Source organism: Acipenser ruthenus, chromosome 11 (assembly GCF_902713425.1).
Source record: "Acipenser ruthenus chromosome 11, fAciRut3.2 maternal haplotype, whole genome shotgun sequence".
Lineage (NCBI taxonomy): Eukaryota > Metazoa > Chordata > Actinopteri > Acipenseriformes > Acipenseridae > Acipenser > Acipenser ruthenus.
Genome location: NC_081199.1, coordinates 30,110,249 through 30,127,406, shown reverse-complemented (window position 1 = coordinate 30,127,406; position 17,158 = coordinate 30,110,249). Strand labels below are relative to the sequence as shown.

The window sequence follows — 17,158 nt, the reverse complement described above, 5'->3', positions numbered from 1 at the left end:
TAGAGTGAAGCCTTTGTTTTGTGTGTGCTGTTCTGTTTGTTTTTGTTACAGGTAAACAGCTTAGCTCTCCTGTTTAGTTTAGGTTCCTGTTTTAGTTAGTGCTCAAAGAGAGCTAGGTGTTTTGTTTATTTTTGTTTTTGTGTTTATTAAAAATTGCGCAACTGCGCGTCAAAAAAATCCATTCCTGTGTGTGTTGGGTCGTGTTTTAAAGGGGCAATGAACCGCGGTGAGTGCGATTCTATTAATATATATATATATATATATATATATATATATATATATATATATATAATATTAATTATAGGTCTCCAGTACATTTTAATATGTCTGCCATAATACATTCCCTTGTGGTCTTTCAGTGTAATTACAGAATATTTAAATAAAAAAAAAGGATTTGGTACCACTCAAGGAAAAGTATAGTTGTAATACGATATACTGTTTGGTTGGATTGTTTTTCATACAGGAACTTGGCCCCTCTTGAAGTTATCTAACCATCAGTCTTTGTGGGAAGATGCGACTTAAAATCTGTTTTGATTTTCAGACTGAAATAACTGAAGCATATGGTTGTGTGATTACCCCGGTAAGGGGAATTTATGCTCGAGGGAGAATGTAATGGGATATGGTGGATTCGCCATAAAGGACTATAGTAACAATATTGACATGCAATATGAAACCACAGTGTGGTTCACAGTAATCTGCTAAGGCACAACATGAATAATCTCTTTTACCCGAGCTCACAGTCAAGTAAATAGACAACAACTATCTGGACAATTTACAGGTTCTCTCCCTTTCATGCATTTTGATGCCATTAAACTCAACCTATAATGTTTTTTGTAAGAATGATTGAATTTAGTAGTAACCCCCAATTTTATTTATGCTCTCTTTACTGCTCTATTTACCTCACATTCTCTATCTTATCCAAGGACGATATTTATGTTTTCTCTTATCTTGATTATTTGCACAATGTTCCTTGAAACCCCACTATGATCAGTTCTGCAGAAATCGCAAGAAAGATACAGCATTCAGAGATGTGTGAATTTGTGCAATATCATGTAAATTGTGTGAAAAGTTAAAAGTGAAACTCAAGAGATGCAGGGACAGCAACTAATAACACATATACTTATATTAATCTAAACATTAAATTAATCACAGGTTGGACTCTGCTGATGTAGAATTGTTATATTTTTTTGCTGAAGCATTTTAATTATACTCCAAATCTGAAAGCTTACAGAAAGTCAAACGATGGTGTGTGAGAGTGCAGGCCACATGCATACATGCCAACGGTCACTATATGGTCAGGACAGTCCCGATTTCCTAGCATCCCGATGCATAGGAAGAAAGTCCTGATATTTACACATAGAAAAAAAAAATTTTATTCTGCACAGTAGAGTTAGTGAAAACCACACGCTGTGCTCTTCGTGCGGCTGACACATCTGATGATCACTAACTTACTAATTTTACTGTCATGATGGTCATGTCGTGGTGAGTTGGGGGGGGGGGTACGTCTATTATATGATAATGAGTGTTTTATGACTCCTTCCATGTGTGTGATGCGTATGCATGTGTCCCACAGCATTACAAGATCAAACATTAGTGAATTAGGGTGTTTGTCTGAAATATCAGACATTTCAAAATACTTAATGACACCACAAAGCTATCACATGAATAAAAATAAACAACTCTGTTAAGTAGCGCACACAGAGAGGCATGTTGTTTGAAAAGGCACTTATAATATAATGAATCAGTTTATTATGTATTTGTTGCTTTAAAACAGATTAATAAAACATACTATTTACAACAGAGCTGTAGATTCATAGCATATATTTGTACTTATTTGAGTAGGTGTTAAAGCAGATTAGTAATCACATAGCATTGAAATCCTGTATAGAGCAGGGATTACCTCATGCGATTTAATGAAGACATTCGGTTGAAGTTACAGTAACCTCATGTGAAATGCCATATAGCTTAGTAACTGAAAATGCACCATATGCATGTATCTATACCTTGGAAGTAAATCTATTTATTTAACTACCACTGGAGAAACCCCAATTGCAATCAGTGGGCCTGGAGAGGTTTAAGGCCCATTTATTATAAGGATCCAGACCAGGGGTCGGCAACTTATCTGTACACGGACACGCATGTCCGTGGTCTAACACACACACACACGTGATTCTATATAACTTTTGTTTTGTTTGTCCGTGGCTAAAATGTTTTTTTTATTATTATTATTTTATTTATTTTATTATTTTTATTTTTGAATTGTCTGTCACCAGTCTACTTGGTGCCGACCCCTGATTCAGACTGAGCTGCATAATATCCTCACAACAGAAGTAATATAAAAGCTGTTGTTTTGGTCAAGATGCTGTTTGGAAGGAGATTATGTACCTTTTGCTTTGATCTATTCTTTGGTTTAAATAAAATGCATTAAAATTATCATAATGGATGACAACATTTGTGTTTGCATTGCATATAATTCAGTTCCATGAACATTATACACGGTTCTCTGTTTCTTTTACTTTTGTATATCCCAACTCTTTTTTTCATCTCGTTCCAGATTACATGCAATGAGTGTAATTCATGTCATGCTTGCATTGACAGAATCATATTTTCTCTGGCTATTATACCATTTTTCTGCATCACCTGGCCTCTGGTGTGAAAGAACTATATTTAAAACATATTGTATTACATTTATCTAAAAATACAGGGAAGCAATTAGTGTTCCATTACGTTGTTTTATGTGAACAAACTATTACTCTATATGTAAAGACTCCAAGCTTTAGCATTTTACAGTGAGGTTGTAAAAGGTTATGATAAGCCAACAGTCACCCAAGCTTCATCATAACTACCAGAACCTTTTTGGCTATTTTCTCTCAACAGACTCTAATAGAAAGTTATTCAGTCTGATGTAGTGTAAAGGAAAACAAGCAATTCATACTTTTTAATTAAGAGGATTTTTATCATTAGTATGGGTTATCTGTCTTATGCTTTAAAAACCTATTTTACTAACGGAATTATCCACACACACAAAAAAAAACACATAGTTGGAAGTATATACACCAACAAGCACATGTGTGAATATAGTGTAAGACATTTAAATACAATTTTTCCAACATCAAAATCATAGACATTGGCTTTTATAATATGGCACAAAGAAGTAAAATTATGTTTATACTCTAGATCAGGGGTGGCCAGTCTTGGTCTTGGAGAGCCACAGGGTTTTTTGGTTTTTGTTCCACCCGAGTTATCAATTACCTAATTGAACCTATTATTTTCTTAATTGGTCAACACTAACATGTTTCCTAGGTCTTTGGCCATTGATGATTTAAAGAGACCCAGAAAACCTGCATGATTGTGGCTCTCCCCTAGTCTAGATTAAATAATACATTCCATGTGTCTGTAAATAGTAAATCATCAGGGTTTTTTTTCTTTTCTAAAACTATACTGTAGCTTCATTATCTACTATTTTGACAATACTATTACACAGAGTGACTGAAAGGTATTGTAGATGATGGTAATTATGTGCTTAAGATGGGCTGTAGATGACAGGTCAGAAACAAACAGTCTTTATAATAATTCATTTTCAGAGGTCAAAATGAATACCAATGGTAATGTAAAAGCAAAAGGAAAAGACTGCTATGCTAGGTTGGGATACTCTTTAAAAAGGTTAGAAACAGAAGTACTGTGGTTAAGATCAGAGAACACAGAACATGTATATATGCAGGTATGATCCAGAACTATATTAGTGATTTTGCAGAGGAAAGGGATAATGCATCTTTAAAGCTTTCGATTAAAATTAGTCAGACTAAAAGCCTGTGTTCTAGTGCTCTGTAGGAATTGATCTGTTTCCTCAGTCCTGCGATGATGTGAAAAAGGTTTTCAGTTAATTTAACTGAGTGAACAACAGAAAGTGGAAGCACTCCCATTAGACACCCATTTCCATCTACGGGGTCCAGTCTTCCTGTCTATCACTGACTCCTTCTTCTTCCTCGGGGAACGCTGTTTCTTTCTGCGATTTCATAAGCTTCACCCCTGCAGAAACGCACAAAGACGAGATCATGTTTAAAGGGTTGTGTATTCAGACTTGCTGTCTGGAATTGCTTCAGAAAATCAATAGCACACTTTTTTTATTTTATTTTCTTACTCCTTGTCTCATCAATACAAAGTTGAGTAAAGACTGTGATCCCCAAGCACTGCAGATAAGGAAGACCTACATCCTCTTCTATCCACCTTTGGCCCTACATTAGAGCCAGTATAGATTTTGGAAGTGGGAAATATGAACAGATTGCTGCCCTTGGATCGAGTGACAGCTGTACTGCTGTCAAGCCATCTGGAAAGAAAGATCAGATGCCAGCAGCAAGGCAGTTTTTTTTTAATGGATTACTGAGGCATTTAAAGGTTGGATACTGAAAGACAAAGCTGTAGAGAAGGCTGACTTACCGAGTACAATACAGCATTATTCTTAATGTAGTATATGCCCTTACCGAAAAAACTAATATTTGTGAAAATTCTTACTTTTGTTGCTGCTTTATTTAGTTGGGTAACAACCTTTCAAGTCTAAATACCTCTATAGATTTGGTCAGTGAATATACAGTATATTGTGTCCAAACAGGGTGCAGAAAAACACAAGTAGGTTAATGTATAGGACCTGGGAGCCCCTGAATTGCCCCGGTCCCAAAACTATGGAATATTCCTTTTGAAATCTGATAGGGGAACAGGTTAGTGAACAGTGCTAGCTTTGACCACTGCATTATTTAGGAATGCAACAAGTGGATGCTGTTTCTAAAGTCACACAGGGATAGAGACAGAATATAAACTTTTTTTTTGTTTGTTTGTTTGTAAATAACATAAAACATGTGTGTTTTATCACCTGCATAGTTAAGAAGAAACAGCTTCAACATGTTTAAGATTTCCAAATATATTGAGCATTTTTTGTTTGTCATTTTTGTATATTTTGTACAACGAACATCCTGGTAAAACTTGGCTTTTAATGCATATTAAAGAAAGCCATTCTAACAAAACCCTAAAGCAGTGGTGCATTACCCTCCAGGTATAATCAGTAAAATGATTTAGTGATACCTATAAAGCCAGACCAGCACCTTGTTCCAACCATGTCCTTAATTATTGAATTCAAATGATGAGAACAATAGCACTAATTATAACATGTGAATAGGAGAGCTGACATCACACCTGAGGCATGTGATATTAGACAGTGCACACCCTGTCATGGCTTATTGCTTAGTTTATTAAATTGAATTATATGCTGGGGAGAGTTTTGTTGAGCATTAAGACTGCATTTTCATTTAACCACTGCTACCCCATTCGTTCTCTGTTACCAATCTAGTTCATACAATTTAAAGTTGATCAACTTAACAATAAACATTACAGATAAAATAGAACAAAAAGATAACAAATACTAAAAGTTAGCCTAAGTGTTTTTCATATTCTAATAAAATAGTGTAGGATACTGGTATGTATTTTGCTGAAACAATCTGAATGATGGAGGAAGGAAAAATAGGCTACCTGTGAGTAAATGGATCTGCTGTTAAAATGCACTTCTAACATTTTTTGGAAACAACTCAAATGTAAATAATTCAGTTTTAATAACGTTGCATCTTGAAGAAAAGAATTTTTGGATTATTAGAGATGAACACATAAAATGGCAGAAAAGAAAAGCAAAATAGCCAGAGGAAATGAGCCGTTTAACTGATGCTGAATGAGGTGTCAGCAATAGACAAACAATCCACTAGAGAATACAGGCAAGTAAACAAAACTATTCATTACACCCTGATACTGGAGATGATTAAAAGTGATGAAAAACACACAACTCATGTGATGTCTGTTAGAAATAACAAATCAGTTCAAGTCTGTGTACTTGCTAATCTCAGCTTGAGAGAAGCCCAGAGCTAAATGGCAGGGGGGGTATGGCAGCTTCGTATTGAGATGTGCTCTGAGAGGAACAATGGGATTCACGGATGGCAGCTGCCAGCACTGTGCCTGAGTGAAGCCAGTGTCATTGTCCCTCACCATTCATACCAGGTTATAAATAGTCACTGCCGACATCATTTCTGTTTAGTATCCCTCAGCTTCTTTACCATTTACATTCTTAAATGTTATTTTTGTTTCTATGCTTCGTTACTGTTCTTTTTGCTGTACCCTTTGAAGTCTCCTGGTATAGTTGCTAGTAGATGCTGGCTTGCTTTACAAAGAAAATGAATCAACCTGGCTGCCATCAACAGTTTCCATCCCACACAGCTCAATGATAGTTGCCTCAAGTTACAAGGTCCTAAGTTTCTGTGTACTTGATGGATGATAATGGATATGTTGAACACTGAGCAGTCACATACTTGTAAATTGATCGTGTTTCTTATGTGTCTGGCATCTGTTCAAGACACTCAGTATTGTCGTATAATATTCACGTTGGCCATGCTGTGGCATGGAATTCCTTTTATTTACCATTTTCTCTCTAAAAGTTTGCTAAATGTGGTGATATTCACAAATAACACAGCATAAGAAAAAAAAGCATCATACAGTAAACATTGCCAAAGTACAGGACACAATGAAAGTGTTTTGTTTTTTTTTCATATGGTGTGTTGTTTCTAAATCATCCTGTATGTGTATATATACACACATATATATATATATATATATATATATACATTTATTTATTTTTTAGCAGATGCCCTTATGCAGGACGACTTACAATTATTACAAGATATCACCTTATTTTTACATACAATTACCCATTTATACAGTTGGGTTTTTACTGGAGCAATTTAGGTAAAGTACCTTGCTCAAGGGTACAGCAGCAGTGTCCCCACCTGGGATTGAACCCACAACCCTCTGGTCAAGAGTCCAGAGCCCTAACCACTACTCCACTCTGCTATATATATATATATGTGTGTGTGTGTGTGCTTGAAAGGCCCTACCTGGTACAAAGGGAGGATGGTGCTGAAACGGGGTGTCTTTCCTCCTTGGTTTCACAGACGTCTCATCTGACCCTTTCTCTAAGAGTGGCTGTGTGTTTCCAGAGTGCAGCAGGGGACTCTCACCATCACTACATTTTAGGGGGTCTGTCTGTTCACTACCTGTTGATGTAATACATTAAAACCCCTAATAAATCTACACATCCAATGACTGAAATCTAGCAAACTGGCGCTATGCTGCAGCTATAAATAAATACAAGATTGATCCCTAAAGGATGAAACATTGAAGCTTTCTCATATTAGCTGCATTTGATTGTGTTATGCTGATATTGTATGTTAAAAACACAGTGTGAATTTCTCTAATATAAGGTGGCCTAATTCATCTTCATTCCCCAGAAGTAACATGGAGGTGAAAATATATATTTATTTTTTTGGTTTCCATTTTCACAAAGATAGCAAGGATCCACATATTGTGGCACCTCAACAAAAACACAGGTCATTCCACAAGTTAACACAAGAGTACAAACACCCTCATGGAAGGATGTTTGGAATGACGACCACGAATAGGCTCTTTTTCAAACCTAAACACAGTAACGTTTACTCATTTTAAATTAAATGGATTTAAGTAAATTCTCACATAGGATGTTTTTTTTTGTTTGTTTGTTTTTAAATTTAGTCGTTGCCAATTATTTTTTATTCTTTTCACCCAATTTGGAATGGCCAATTATTTTTAGGCTCAGCTCACTGCTACCACCCCTGCGCTGACTCGGGAGAGCAAAGACGAACACACGCTGTCCTCTGAAGCGTGTGCCGTCAGCCGACCACTTTTTTTCACACTGCGGACTCACCATGCAGCCACCCAAGAGCTACAGCGTCGGAGGACAACGCAGCTCTCGGGCAGCTTACAGGCAAGCCCGCAGGCGCCCGGCCAGACTACAGGGGTCGCTGGTGCGTGGTGAGCCGAGGACACCCTGGCCGACCTAACCCTCCCTCCCCCAGGCGGCGCTTGGCCAATTGAGCGCCGCCCCCTGGAAGCTCCCGTCCTCGGTCGGCAAAGGAATAGTCTGGACTCGAACTCGCGACGTCCAGACTATAGGGCACATCCTGCACTCCACACGGAGCGCCTTTACTGGATGCGCCACTCGGGAGCCCCTCACATAGGATGTTATTTCATTTTCTGGATGATATTCATAATAAACCTACCCAAGAAGTATAAGCATTTCTTCTTATTATTATTATGTATTGAAAATATAGAATTTTTGGTCTATTCCGAAGATTACATTTTAAGGTAGCACATTAAGGGGCTGATGTAAGGATAGGCGCAGTGCAAACAATTGTGGCTGCAAAATCCAAATTGCCTAGCGGCCAGGCAATTATTTTACACTGCGGCCAATGTAAGCTTAAGAGCAATGCAAATTACTCAACACGCACAAATATTGAGCCGCAATCATGATGATGAGGGTCGCAGTGAGCGCCACCTGTGCATCGGGATATTTAGCGGCTGCACTTACAGCTCAGAGGTTAGGTGAGTTAGGAGAACAGAGAGCAGTAGGCGCTATATGAGATTTGTGGAGCACAAAAAGCAAACCAAATGTCATAGGAAGGGCAGCAAAGTCCTCTGGGCGCATGGAAAAGAAAATAAATGTTTTCTGAGGTGGAGCTGATAGTCGGCTAAGGTCACTCAGCATGAAATCAAGTTATTTGAAAAAGCCTCAGTCAACATCAGTTATGTTACCAAAGAGGCCAATATGGTCCTCCAGTGGAGAAAGTCAATGCTGTTGGTGTTACCAGGAGGACAGTCACGCAGGTGATGAAAAGGTGGCAGGACCTGCGGTGGCGAACAAAAGTGAAACTCGCTACGCAGCACAGGCATGCAGCAGGAACAGGAGGAGGGTCGCCATCCCCATCACAGCTGACACCGCTGGAGAGGCAAGCGGAGAGGACAACCCATCCCAAACAAACTTGGGTTTGAATATGCGGGGTCTTCTCCATCTTGCCCTTCTCCTCAAAATCTTTACATCTCATTATAATGTTTGTACCTGTTCAGTATTCCAATTCCCTGCCCAATTCCATGCTCTTTTCTTCATTTGACTACATTTCAAAATCACTTTGCACGTAACCTTACACCAGCCCCTAAGTGTCTCTAATTACTGTGTATTTACATAGTAGTTACTTAGTAAATACATGTGTACTTAGACATAATTACAATGTTATTAGGCATAGTTACAATGTACTTAATGTGTAAATCTTTTTGCACCATATAACCTTAACCTTAATTGTAAACCTAATCCTTAATTCTACTGACCCTATTCCTCAGTGGTTAATAAAAAGTACCAATGAGGTTATTTGATAGTAATGTCTGCATAAAACACAGTAAAACACCAGTTTTATTACAATGCACTTCTCTGTCATCTAGAGTTGTCGAAGTAGTGCAAGTGTCACTATTTACATCTGCCACTGTTAAAAGTAATTGAATAGCCCAGAGATTTTCAAGCACCTGAACTCATGGCTTTAATCGTTCTAATTCATTCTTGATGTCTAGAAAGATGACTATACTTATATTTGGATTAGGAAACAATTGGGTTATGTATGGTTAAGAACTGTTAGCCTGGAACGGAAAAGCAGAAAATTGTCTCCACTTAAATATCCATAAAAAAAACCCAAAACAATCCTACCTAAAAGCGTTCATTAAGTGAGCCCACTCCTTCTGTGATTCGGATTTAGTTCAGTCCTGATTCTGATCGCTAAAGTTAATTTCATGCTTCATTGCTTTTGGTATATTAACTAGTTAACAGGCTAGTGCACAGAATCTGCAACCAACCAGGTTCCAGAGAGAAATTAGGCCTGCTGTTATGTCCCACATGCATTTTTCATAACATTGGATTTAGTGTTATGCCGCAGTTTTTTTCTTTGTTCAGTGTAAAGATGAATACATTGCAAAGGCATTAATCAGAGCATAATGGGCTAGTGGCACAAAGTGCAATGCATTCCTAATAGTCTATGGACACAAGATTTTAGTGTTGTTTTTTCAACAACAATGTTCTTTATTGTTAATATTATTACAGAACTTTGCTCTCCAGGGTGAACTCCTGCTCTTTTTTCAAGGTTTCTTCTTTTTAAATTCAATGTAGTTAATTATATCACTGCTATTCCATTTTCTGGATACAGTTTATCACAAACTCACCCAAGAAGTGTAAACATTTATTCTTTTAATTCTGTAGGTATTGAAAATCTAGAATCTACTGCTAAGATTAAATTTCAGTTCTACTCGCACTATATTTTAAGAGGTTAATACAAAATACCAATGCAGTTAATTAACAGTAATTTCTGCATAAAACACAGAAAAACATCAGTTGCCATAATAAATGCGTAGTGTACAGTACACTGTGATTATAGTGTAACTGGAACAGAAAATGCAGTACAGAAGTTGTGTAATAATAATAATATAAAGACAAGTGAGAGGTAAAACCTTTTATTATATTAACTAAAATGTAATGATGGTAAAATTGTAGTTATTAGTAAACTTTAAATACTGACACCATTCTAGTAATGGGAAACACAACAGATGAGATAACACACTTGAGTTGGTGCTAAGTTGTTAAGAGGCTGATGACGGCTACAATAGCTTTCCATACTGCTGTTGTGAAGTTGTGAAGTCTCAGAAGGTTCTCCTGTGTATAAATATATATTAAATAGAACAATAAATAAACAGCAGTGGACAAAGGTGTCCTCTCTATATGCTTCTGAAACAGTATTGCTTAAATCACAAAAATAAGTCCTTCTGTTACATCTTATTCTTCAACATGTCCTAAAGGCATGTTCAATACCTGACAAGACAATCTGCCATGATTAAACATGTATAGTATAACATTTAATTTAATTTAATCACACTTACTTTTACTTTTACAAATACAAATTTGGCTTTCATTAGGTTCATTTTCAGGCTGGATGGTAAACCTTCTTTTGCTTGCAAATGGGTTATTAAGGTCTCCCTTCCCTGCCAAAAACAAGCCCTACACATGCATGTAAGAATACATGCTGTCAGACTGCCATCAAAGCTAAACATGTATGTTGCTTTGGCAGTACAGTTTTAGAAACATGGTTGTTCCATGCAATGCCCTATTTGGGCAAAAGCAACCTGGTGCTACAAACTGTAAGGTTAAACCAAGAAATAAAATTGCTGCAAAATACAAAATAATAATACTTTGAAAGGATTCTATGATTAAAAAAATAAATACATTGAATCCACCTATTATTAAACTATGAATTATTGATGCAGATGGGGCCTGATACGGCTTGATGCTTCCCTAGAGATGACAGTGACCTAAGACCCCCTAAAGGGAATTATTGGTCCATGAATCTGACAATGGAGCAGACTTGTGCGGTGATTAGAAGAGTAATGGATGGGAATGAGGATGCTAGAACTGCTATTAAACTTACCCCCAGTACAGCTGCTGTCTGGGTGGTCCGCAGTACTGAGTAGCAGTTTGACACAAGGCTCACTGCCATTGGGTTCAGGGAAGTTGCATGTGCCCCATTCTGTAGCGGTCAGGAGGGCTCCGTTGCCATGACAGCACTCATTTGTCATTGGACTGAGCTGGTCTAAACAGCTGGGGTCACATTCTGAGTAATCTGGCTCCAGCTGCTCCTGCCTCTGAAGATGCTGCTCCACCACCAGCTGAAGCTCTGCTTTCAACAAAAGCACTTGGTTTAATAAATAAACTTCTGGTAATGATACTTATTACCGGTACAGGTAGCCACAAACATTTTGTTTAACCCGTGTAAGGTGGTGGGGTGCACTACATCCGAAATATATGTTTTGTTAATTTATTGATTTCTCACAAATGTATTGTTGTTATTTAATGACCTTTAATTAAGTGACAACACAGTACAGGGGTTAACCAAACAGGCCTTTCTAACATGTATCTGACTGGTGTAATGATGGGATGATGGGAAGGGCAGCACTGAAAGACTTTTCTTGCAAAATGCAAATGAGGGTGTCACCAGAATCATAAAAAAAACATTATAAAAAACCTTTTGAAAAGGAATCAATTGGTATACATTTGTCTTTAAAAATAAGTCATTTATAATAAACACCAAATACTGTGAATGCTGCAGCTGCAGAAGATGAACTAGCTAAGTTAGCACTAATCAGATCATCATGCTGTTAATTATTGACTTGCAAAGTGCATTGGGTAGGGCATACACTGTTTGAGATTTATTTACAAATTAGGGCCGGACCAAATCAAATTTAGCACTTAGTGAACGAGGATATGAAAGCATTTGCGGTAATAAAACACAAGAAAAATTCCAAGCGAAATCTCACGGAACCAAAACAAGCCCTTTTCGCCCTTCAAAAAGCAGCTATCGCTTGTTGACTACAAGTGGGTTGAGAAGGGGGAGTGGTTTGCTATCGCCTGACCAAATCTACTCAATTCCAGCTATAAATCACATCGCAAGACTTTAGCAGGACCAGATTTTATAGTCAACTTTGAACTTCTCGAAAGCTATCGCGTATTAAACAAATAGTAAAAAAAAAATAACACGAAACATCCTGGTATTTGCAAAAAAAAAAAAAAAAAACAGTACATGCCTAAAGACGCTCCAATGACCGCATATATTGAACACCTGCACACAACACTGAATAATTAAAAATTAATCATTTACATTATCAAATATTATTATATGTATTATTCCTATCATTATCATAATATATGTGTGTTTGTTGCACCCTTAAACGAAACACGCACAAGACCGTTTTCTTCTACTTTTTTTTTGTTTTGCCACAGTTCGAGTTAAATGTTTAATAAAGCAATACGTATTATTTCTTTAATACGTACAAACAATAAACTTTTTTCTACTCACCGAGAGCTTTGCATGGAGCACTGTCTCTTTCAGTGATGGTAAAGCTTTTTAGATATACTGTATTTTCTTTTATTTCTTATCTTTGTAGTAAGCTACGACTACGGTACATTTTTATTTTTTAAGTCCATGGACATACTCTCACGTCATCTGTGACGTCACCTACTTCTGCTCAAATGATTCATTTCTTAAAGGCACAGTGCTCCATTACATTGAACTTCTAGCAATTGAGGCTAGCAAATGTAAACAAACTAGAATACTAATAAAGAACGTATGAATGTTTTAACCACTTTAAAGATAACAAAATTACATAATATCTGAAATGGTAGACTAACTGTCACCTCAGAAGCATCAAGATGACATTTTTAAATTTGCTTTGGGTTATCGACAGAAGAAATAATAATAATAATAATAATAATAATAATAATAAATAATAATAATAATAATAATAATAATAATAATAATAATGAAATACAACTACCTGACTGTCTGTTTAAAAAAAAGGCAGGCACATCACACAGTGGCAATCCACACACACAGGCGGAGGACCTCTCGCACTAAAGCATAGCGCTGATACCACTGTACAAAAGAGCTGGCTCCCTTGCAAGAAGCATATATCGGGCTTATGTCTTGGTGTGTGATTATGTCACCTACCAGCCCTGCTGCTGCCTTCTCTCGTGCACGCTACACTATCCCCTGCCAGCCTCAAGTCCACCCCGGACTTGCTCACCAGGCTACAGTCCGACGAGTACATGCCAGGGTACCTGTGTCCACTTCTGACACCAATGTAGCGATCTCGGTTAACGCAGACAGGCGCATCACACAGGGCAAGGCAATCCACACACAGGTGGAGGGCGGGCGTGAATACGGGACCTCTCGCACTAAAGCACAGTGCCGATACCGCTGTACAAAGGAGCCGTCTCTTGTACAGCGGTATCCGCTTTCGGTGGTCCCTCCTACTCCTGTGAAACTTCTCTTTGACCGTTTTGCGCATTGGAAATGGTTTTGATTTCAGGATAAAGAAAATGCGATATGGAAACTAGCAGGAGCGATCGGGGTTTGATTTGGTCTGGCCCTTAGTCTAAAGCCCTTCCCCAAGCTGATAAGATTTTAACAGCACACTTTTTGAAATACAGTTTTAAGTCATATAGAGAGTATGACTATACGCCATCCCTGTAAATAACCACCTAGCACAATGGAAACATGTGTAATATTAAAATAAATACAAATAAGCCAAAGAGGTGGTATTGCATGTCCGTGATAAATCAAAGAACAGAAAAGGGGAATCAATAGAGGAATTTATCTCAGTTTACAGGAAAGTAGTTTATAGTAAAGGAAAATAACTAATTGCACTATTCACCTACTATGGCTCCCTTTCTATTACAATACATAGCCAATTACATGTTGTACTGATTTATTTACCCACTAAAAATAGAATATTATTATTTACATAAAACCAAACTAAAACAAATCTATTTATCATTTCTTTACAATGGTGTGCTTTACTATGCTCTCCTGCTTAGTAAACTGTATTTTCTGCGTTCCTATTTGTTTTTAGCACAAACATATTAACTCTACATGGGGTACTGGCACACTGCTGGAAACAATCTAACAGTGGGATCAAGCAACTGTGGGGGGTGATTTTAAAAGTTCTGAATTACATCAGAGGTAAGAAATGAGGCCATCTGTAAAAGTAAAAAGTAAAAATTTACAGTTTCAAAAAAGTTTACAGTTTCATACAGGCTGTGGTTGTAGTAAGAGGTAATTGTTTTTTGCTCAGACTAACATTAATTATTTGGCACGTGGAGCTTGTTTTCTATGTCTGTTTAAACATAAAATGAATTGCAAGTAAGAAATGAATTATAACCAAGGCCTGTAAAACAGTCACCATTCCTGGCTCTCTCAAATCGGTGTAATCGGCCTTCCTATAATACTATACAGTTTTTATATCCATTAGCACGTGAAGTTACCTAAGTGCCTGTGTGAACAAAATCCTTTCAAGAATCTATGTGGGTCATGGTCTATGTCTTCATCTGTAAAGACCTGGCAACATGTTCTGTAACTATAAAGTACACTTTTAAAAAATAACTTCCAACCCATTTTTAACAGTTCTTAAAAAAATAGCTGGACAACACATTATTCTAACACTCCATTTCACAACCAGCATCAACAACTTGTTTTGAAACCTGAATACTATACATGTTGAGAAACTATGTCCACTACTGTGGATATTGCAGGTAACACGCTGTTGAGCATTGACAATGAATCACGTACATGGAACACCTTTGCCACCAAACACATTACCCACATTAAAAAGGGCATTCTGTTATATTTATTAAATAAAAAGCTGACAAAAACCAAGTATGACATAATTAAACCAAGAAGGGACACTATTAAGTGGTGCAGATAAATATACAAATAAGTATTTGATATGGTCAATTATGGTAATACATATGGGAGACAAAACCTGCTGTTTTACAACATACCTGTTTTTAATAATCAACTAGTGTAACAGGGTTAAGCTTTCTATGCACTTTATTTTGTATTTATAATTTATAGAGGTGTCATTTTTCTATTGCACTTTGATTATTTTATATTCATATGTTTTTTTAAGCACGTGTGAATGCGTGTAAGGAAATCGCGTTGTAATTGATTAATTAGTCCAATTGTTTGTAGCTGAATACATTATAAAGCTTCGTCAAAAAGAAGAACGAGGAGAGAGCTGGGAGGACATTCAGGATAACGAGCAGTTTGTGTGAGCATGGATGCTGGGCTGGGAAGTAGGTGCGGCGGTAGGGGTTTTTGAGACATTGCTACTTTGTGTGTGAAGTTTTATGAACTGTAGTGTATACTGGTGGTGGCGTGTATCCGCATATAGCAATTGTAGCCGCTGCTGCTACATTCTTATCCTGGCAGTGGCTCTACCTGTAGGGGGAGGGGTAGGGGGGATTAGAATGGCTCCTATGTGATTATTTAGTCTGTAGAATGAAAATCCATTTCCTTTCTTCGATAGCTGTGAGAATGGGATTATTTAATCAATGGAATACATGCCCGATGCTTGGTATCTGAACTCCATTGGAGGTGCGATTGAGGACTGGCTAGGTTTTATTTTGTTCAGTTGAAGCACCGAGTTATTTTGATTTTTACATTTTGTTGACTGAGTCCTCAACCACATCTCCAATTCACCAATGTAACTAACTGGGTTGTTTTATTCTGTTTAGGTACCCTTCAGTGCTTTACAAACTGTGATGCTGACTTGTGAATGATGGTGTCTAATTTGTGTAACTGATAACTAAAATGCCTCTGTTTTTACAAAGCCCTGGAAAAAAGGATCTGTTTGATATATTCTAGTTTTGTAAATGCGAAAAGCATATTTTACTTATAAATAAAAACATTGAACTCCATCTTTGCTTGCTCTCTGCTTTTCTTGTGGTTCATGCATTGCTCTTTCATAATAAAATAACCGGTGCTGTTAAACTAGGGCAAAATTGGCAAACATTACATTTTAGTTGCTCTTTCTTTATAGAGATGGCGTAGTCGGATTACTGCCCGGCATGGTGGTTGCTTAGCCTGAGTGTAGTTGCCCCTGAGGTAGCTGTGCACACGCCTATACTGGTTTGAGCTCAGTTACCCTGCCCCCTTTACACCAGTTTTATTGAATTCAAGCTTTTAAATTGCTATGCATATCAAGAACAAAGCATACAGCTAATTTACTGCCAAAGTAATGCCATGATTACTCATTCTCCTTAAATCAATAACAGAAATAAAAGTCTTTTTAGTCCATCTATTCCAGGAAGGATATCCTATGTGAGTCAGCGTTGTGGCCTTCTAGTGATCTTGATTTCTTGCTCTTAAAATCCCTGTACTGCTGCACTCAGCTCAGGTTGTTGCATGTCAGAGGGTTAGAGGATCAGCAAAATGTTGTCTCTAAAGGAGGTATTTTTTTAACTGTTTATTTTATCGGGTGTACACTATATTCTGAAAACTACAAGATATGCCCATATTGTGTGTGTGTGTGTGTGTGTGTGTGTGTCTTGTATTGAGTTGTTTACCTTTGCCTTGAAAGTCGGTTCTATTTACAGTCTAGGTTACAAAATAAATATAGGTCAAGTTGACTAAAAGATTGTGTTTGCCATAACAAAGATTGTTTGAAGGACATTCAAATAATAAATGCAAGTCTGTAATTATAGGAAAATATTTGTTTTCTATCTTTAAATACAGTACAAGGAGTCAAGCCTCTCCCCTTGTGACCAGCTTGCCACTGTGTCACTATATGAGTCAAATAGGCATGCCACAGTTACCTCAGGAGGCATATGTAGCCTTTACATTGGCTTCAAGTATAAATAATGTAACAAAGCCCTTTTGTCTCAAAG

General features: G+C 37.3%; 1 protein-coding gene across 8 annotated transcripts in view; it reads right to left on the bottom strand.

Annotated features, from left to right (window-relative positions):
- Nucleotides 1–1,726: 1,726 nt before the first annotated feature.
- Nucleotides 1,727–17,158, bottom strand: part of ppp1r1c (protein phosphatase 1, regulatory (inhibitor) subunit 1C) — a 31,741-nt gene continuing 16,309 nt past the window's right edge. For 2 of the 8 annotated variants that reach the window (XM_059033631.1, XM_059033630.1), the window contains exons 5-7: nucleotides 11,364–11,609; nucleotides 6,927–7,085; nucleotides 1,727–4,029 (exon numbers count right to left, since the gene is read on the bottom strand). In XM_059033631.1, coding sequence (XP_058889614.1) covers nucleotides 3,941–4,029; nucleotides 6,927–7,085; nucleotides 11,364–11,609 — 494 coding nt within the window. In that variant the 3' untranslated portion in view covers nucleotides 1,727–3,940. The other 6 variants (XM_059033633.1, XM_034043633.2, XM_059033634.1 and 3 more) reach the window with 4 other exon arrangements.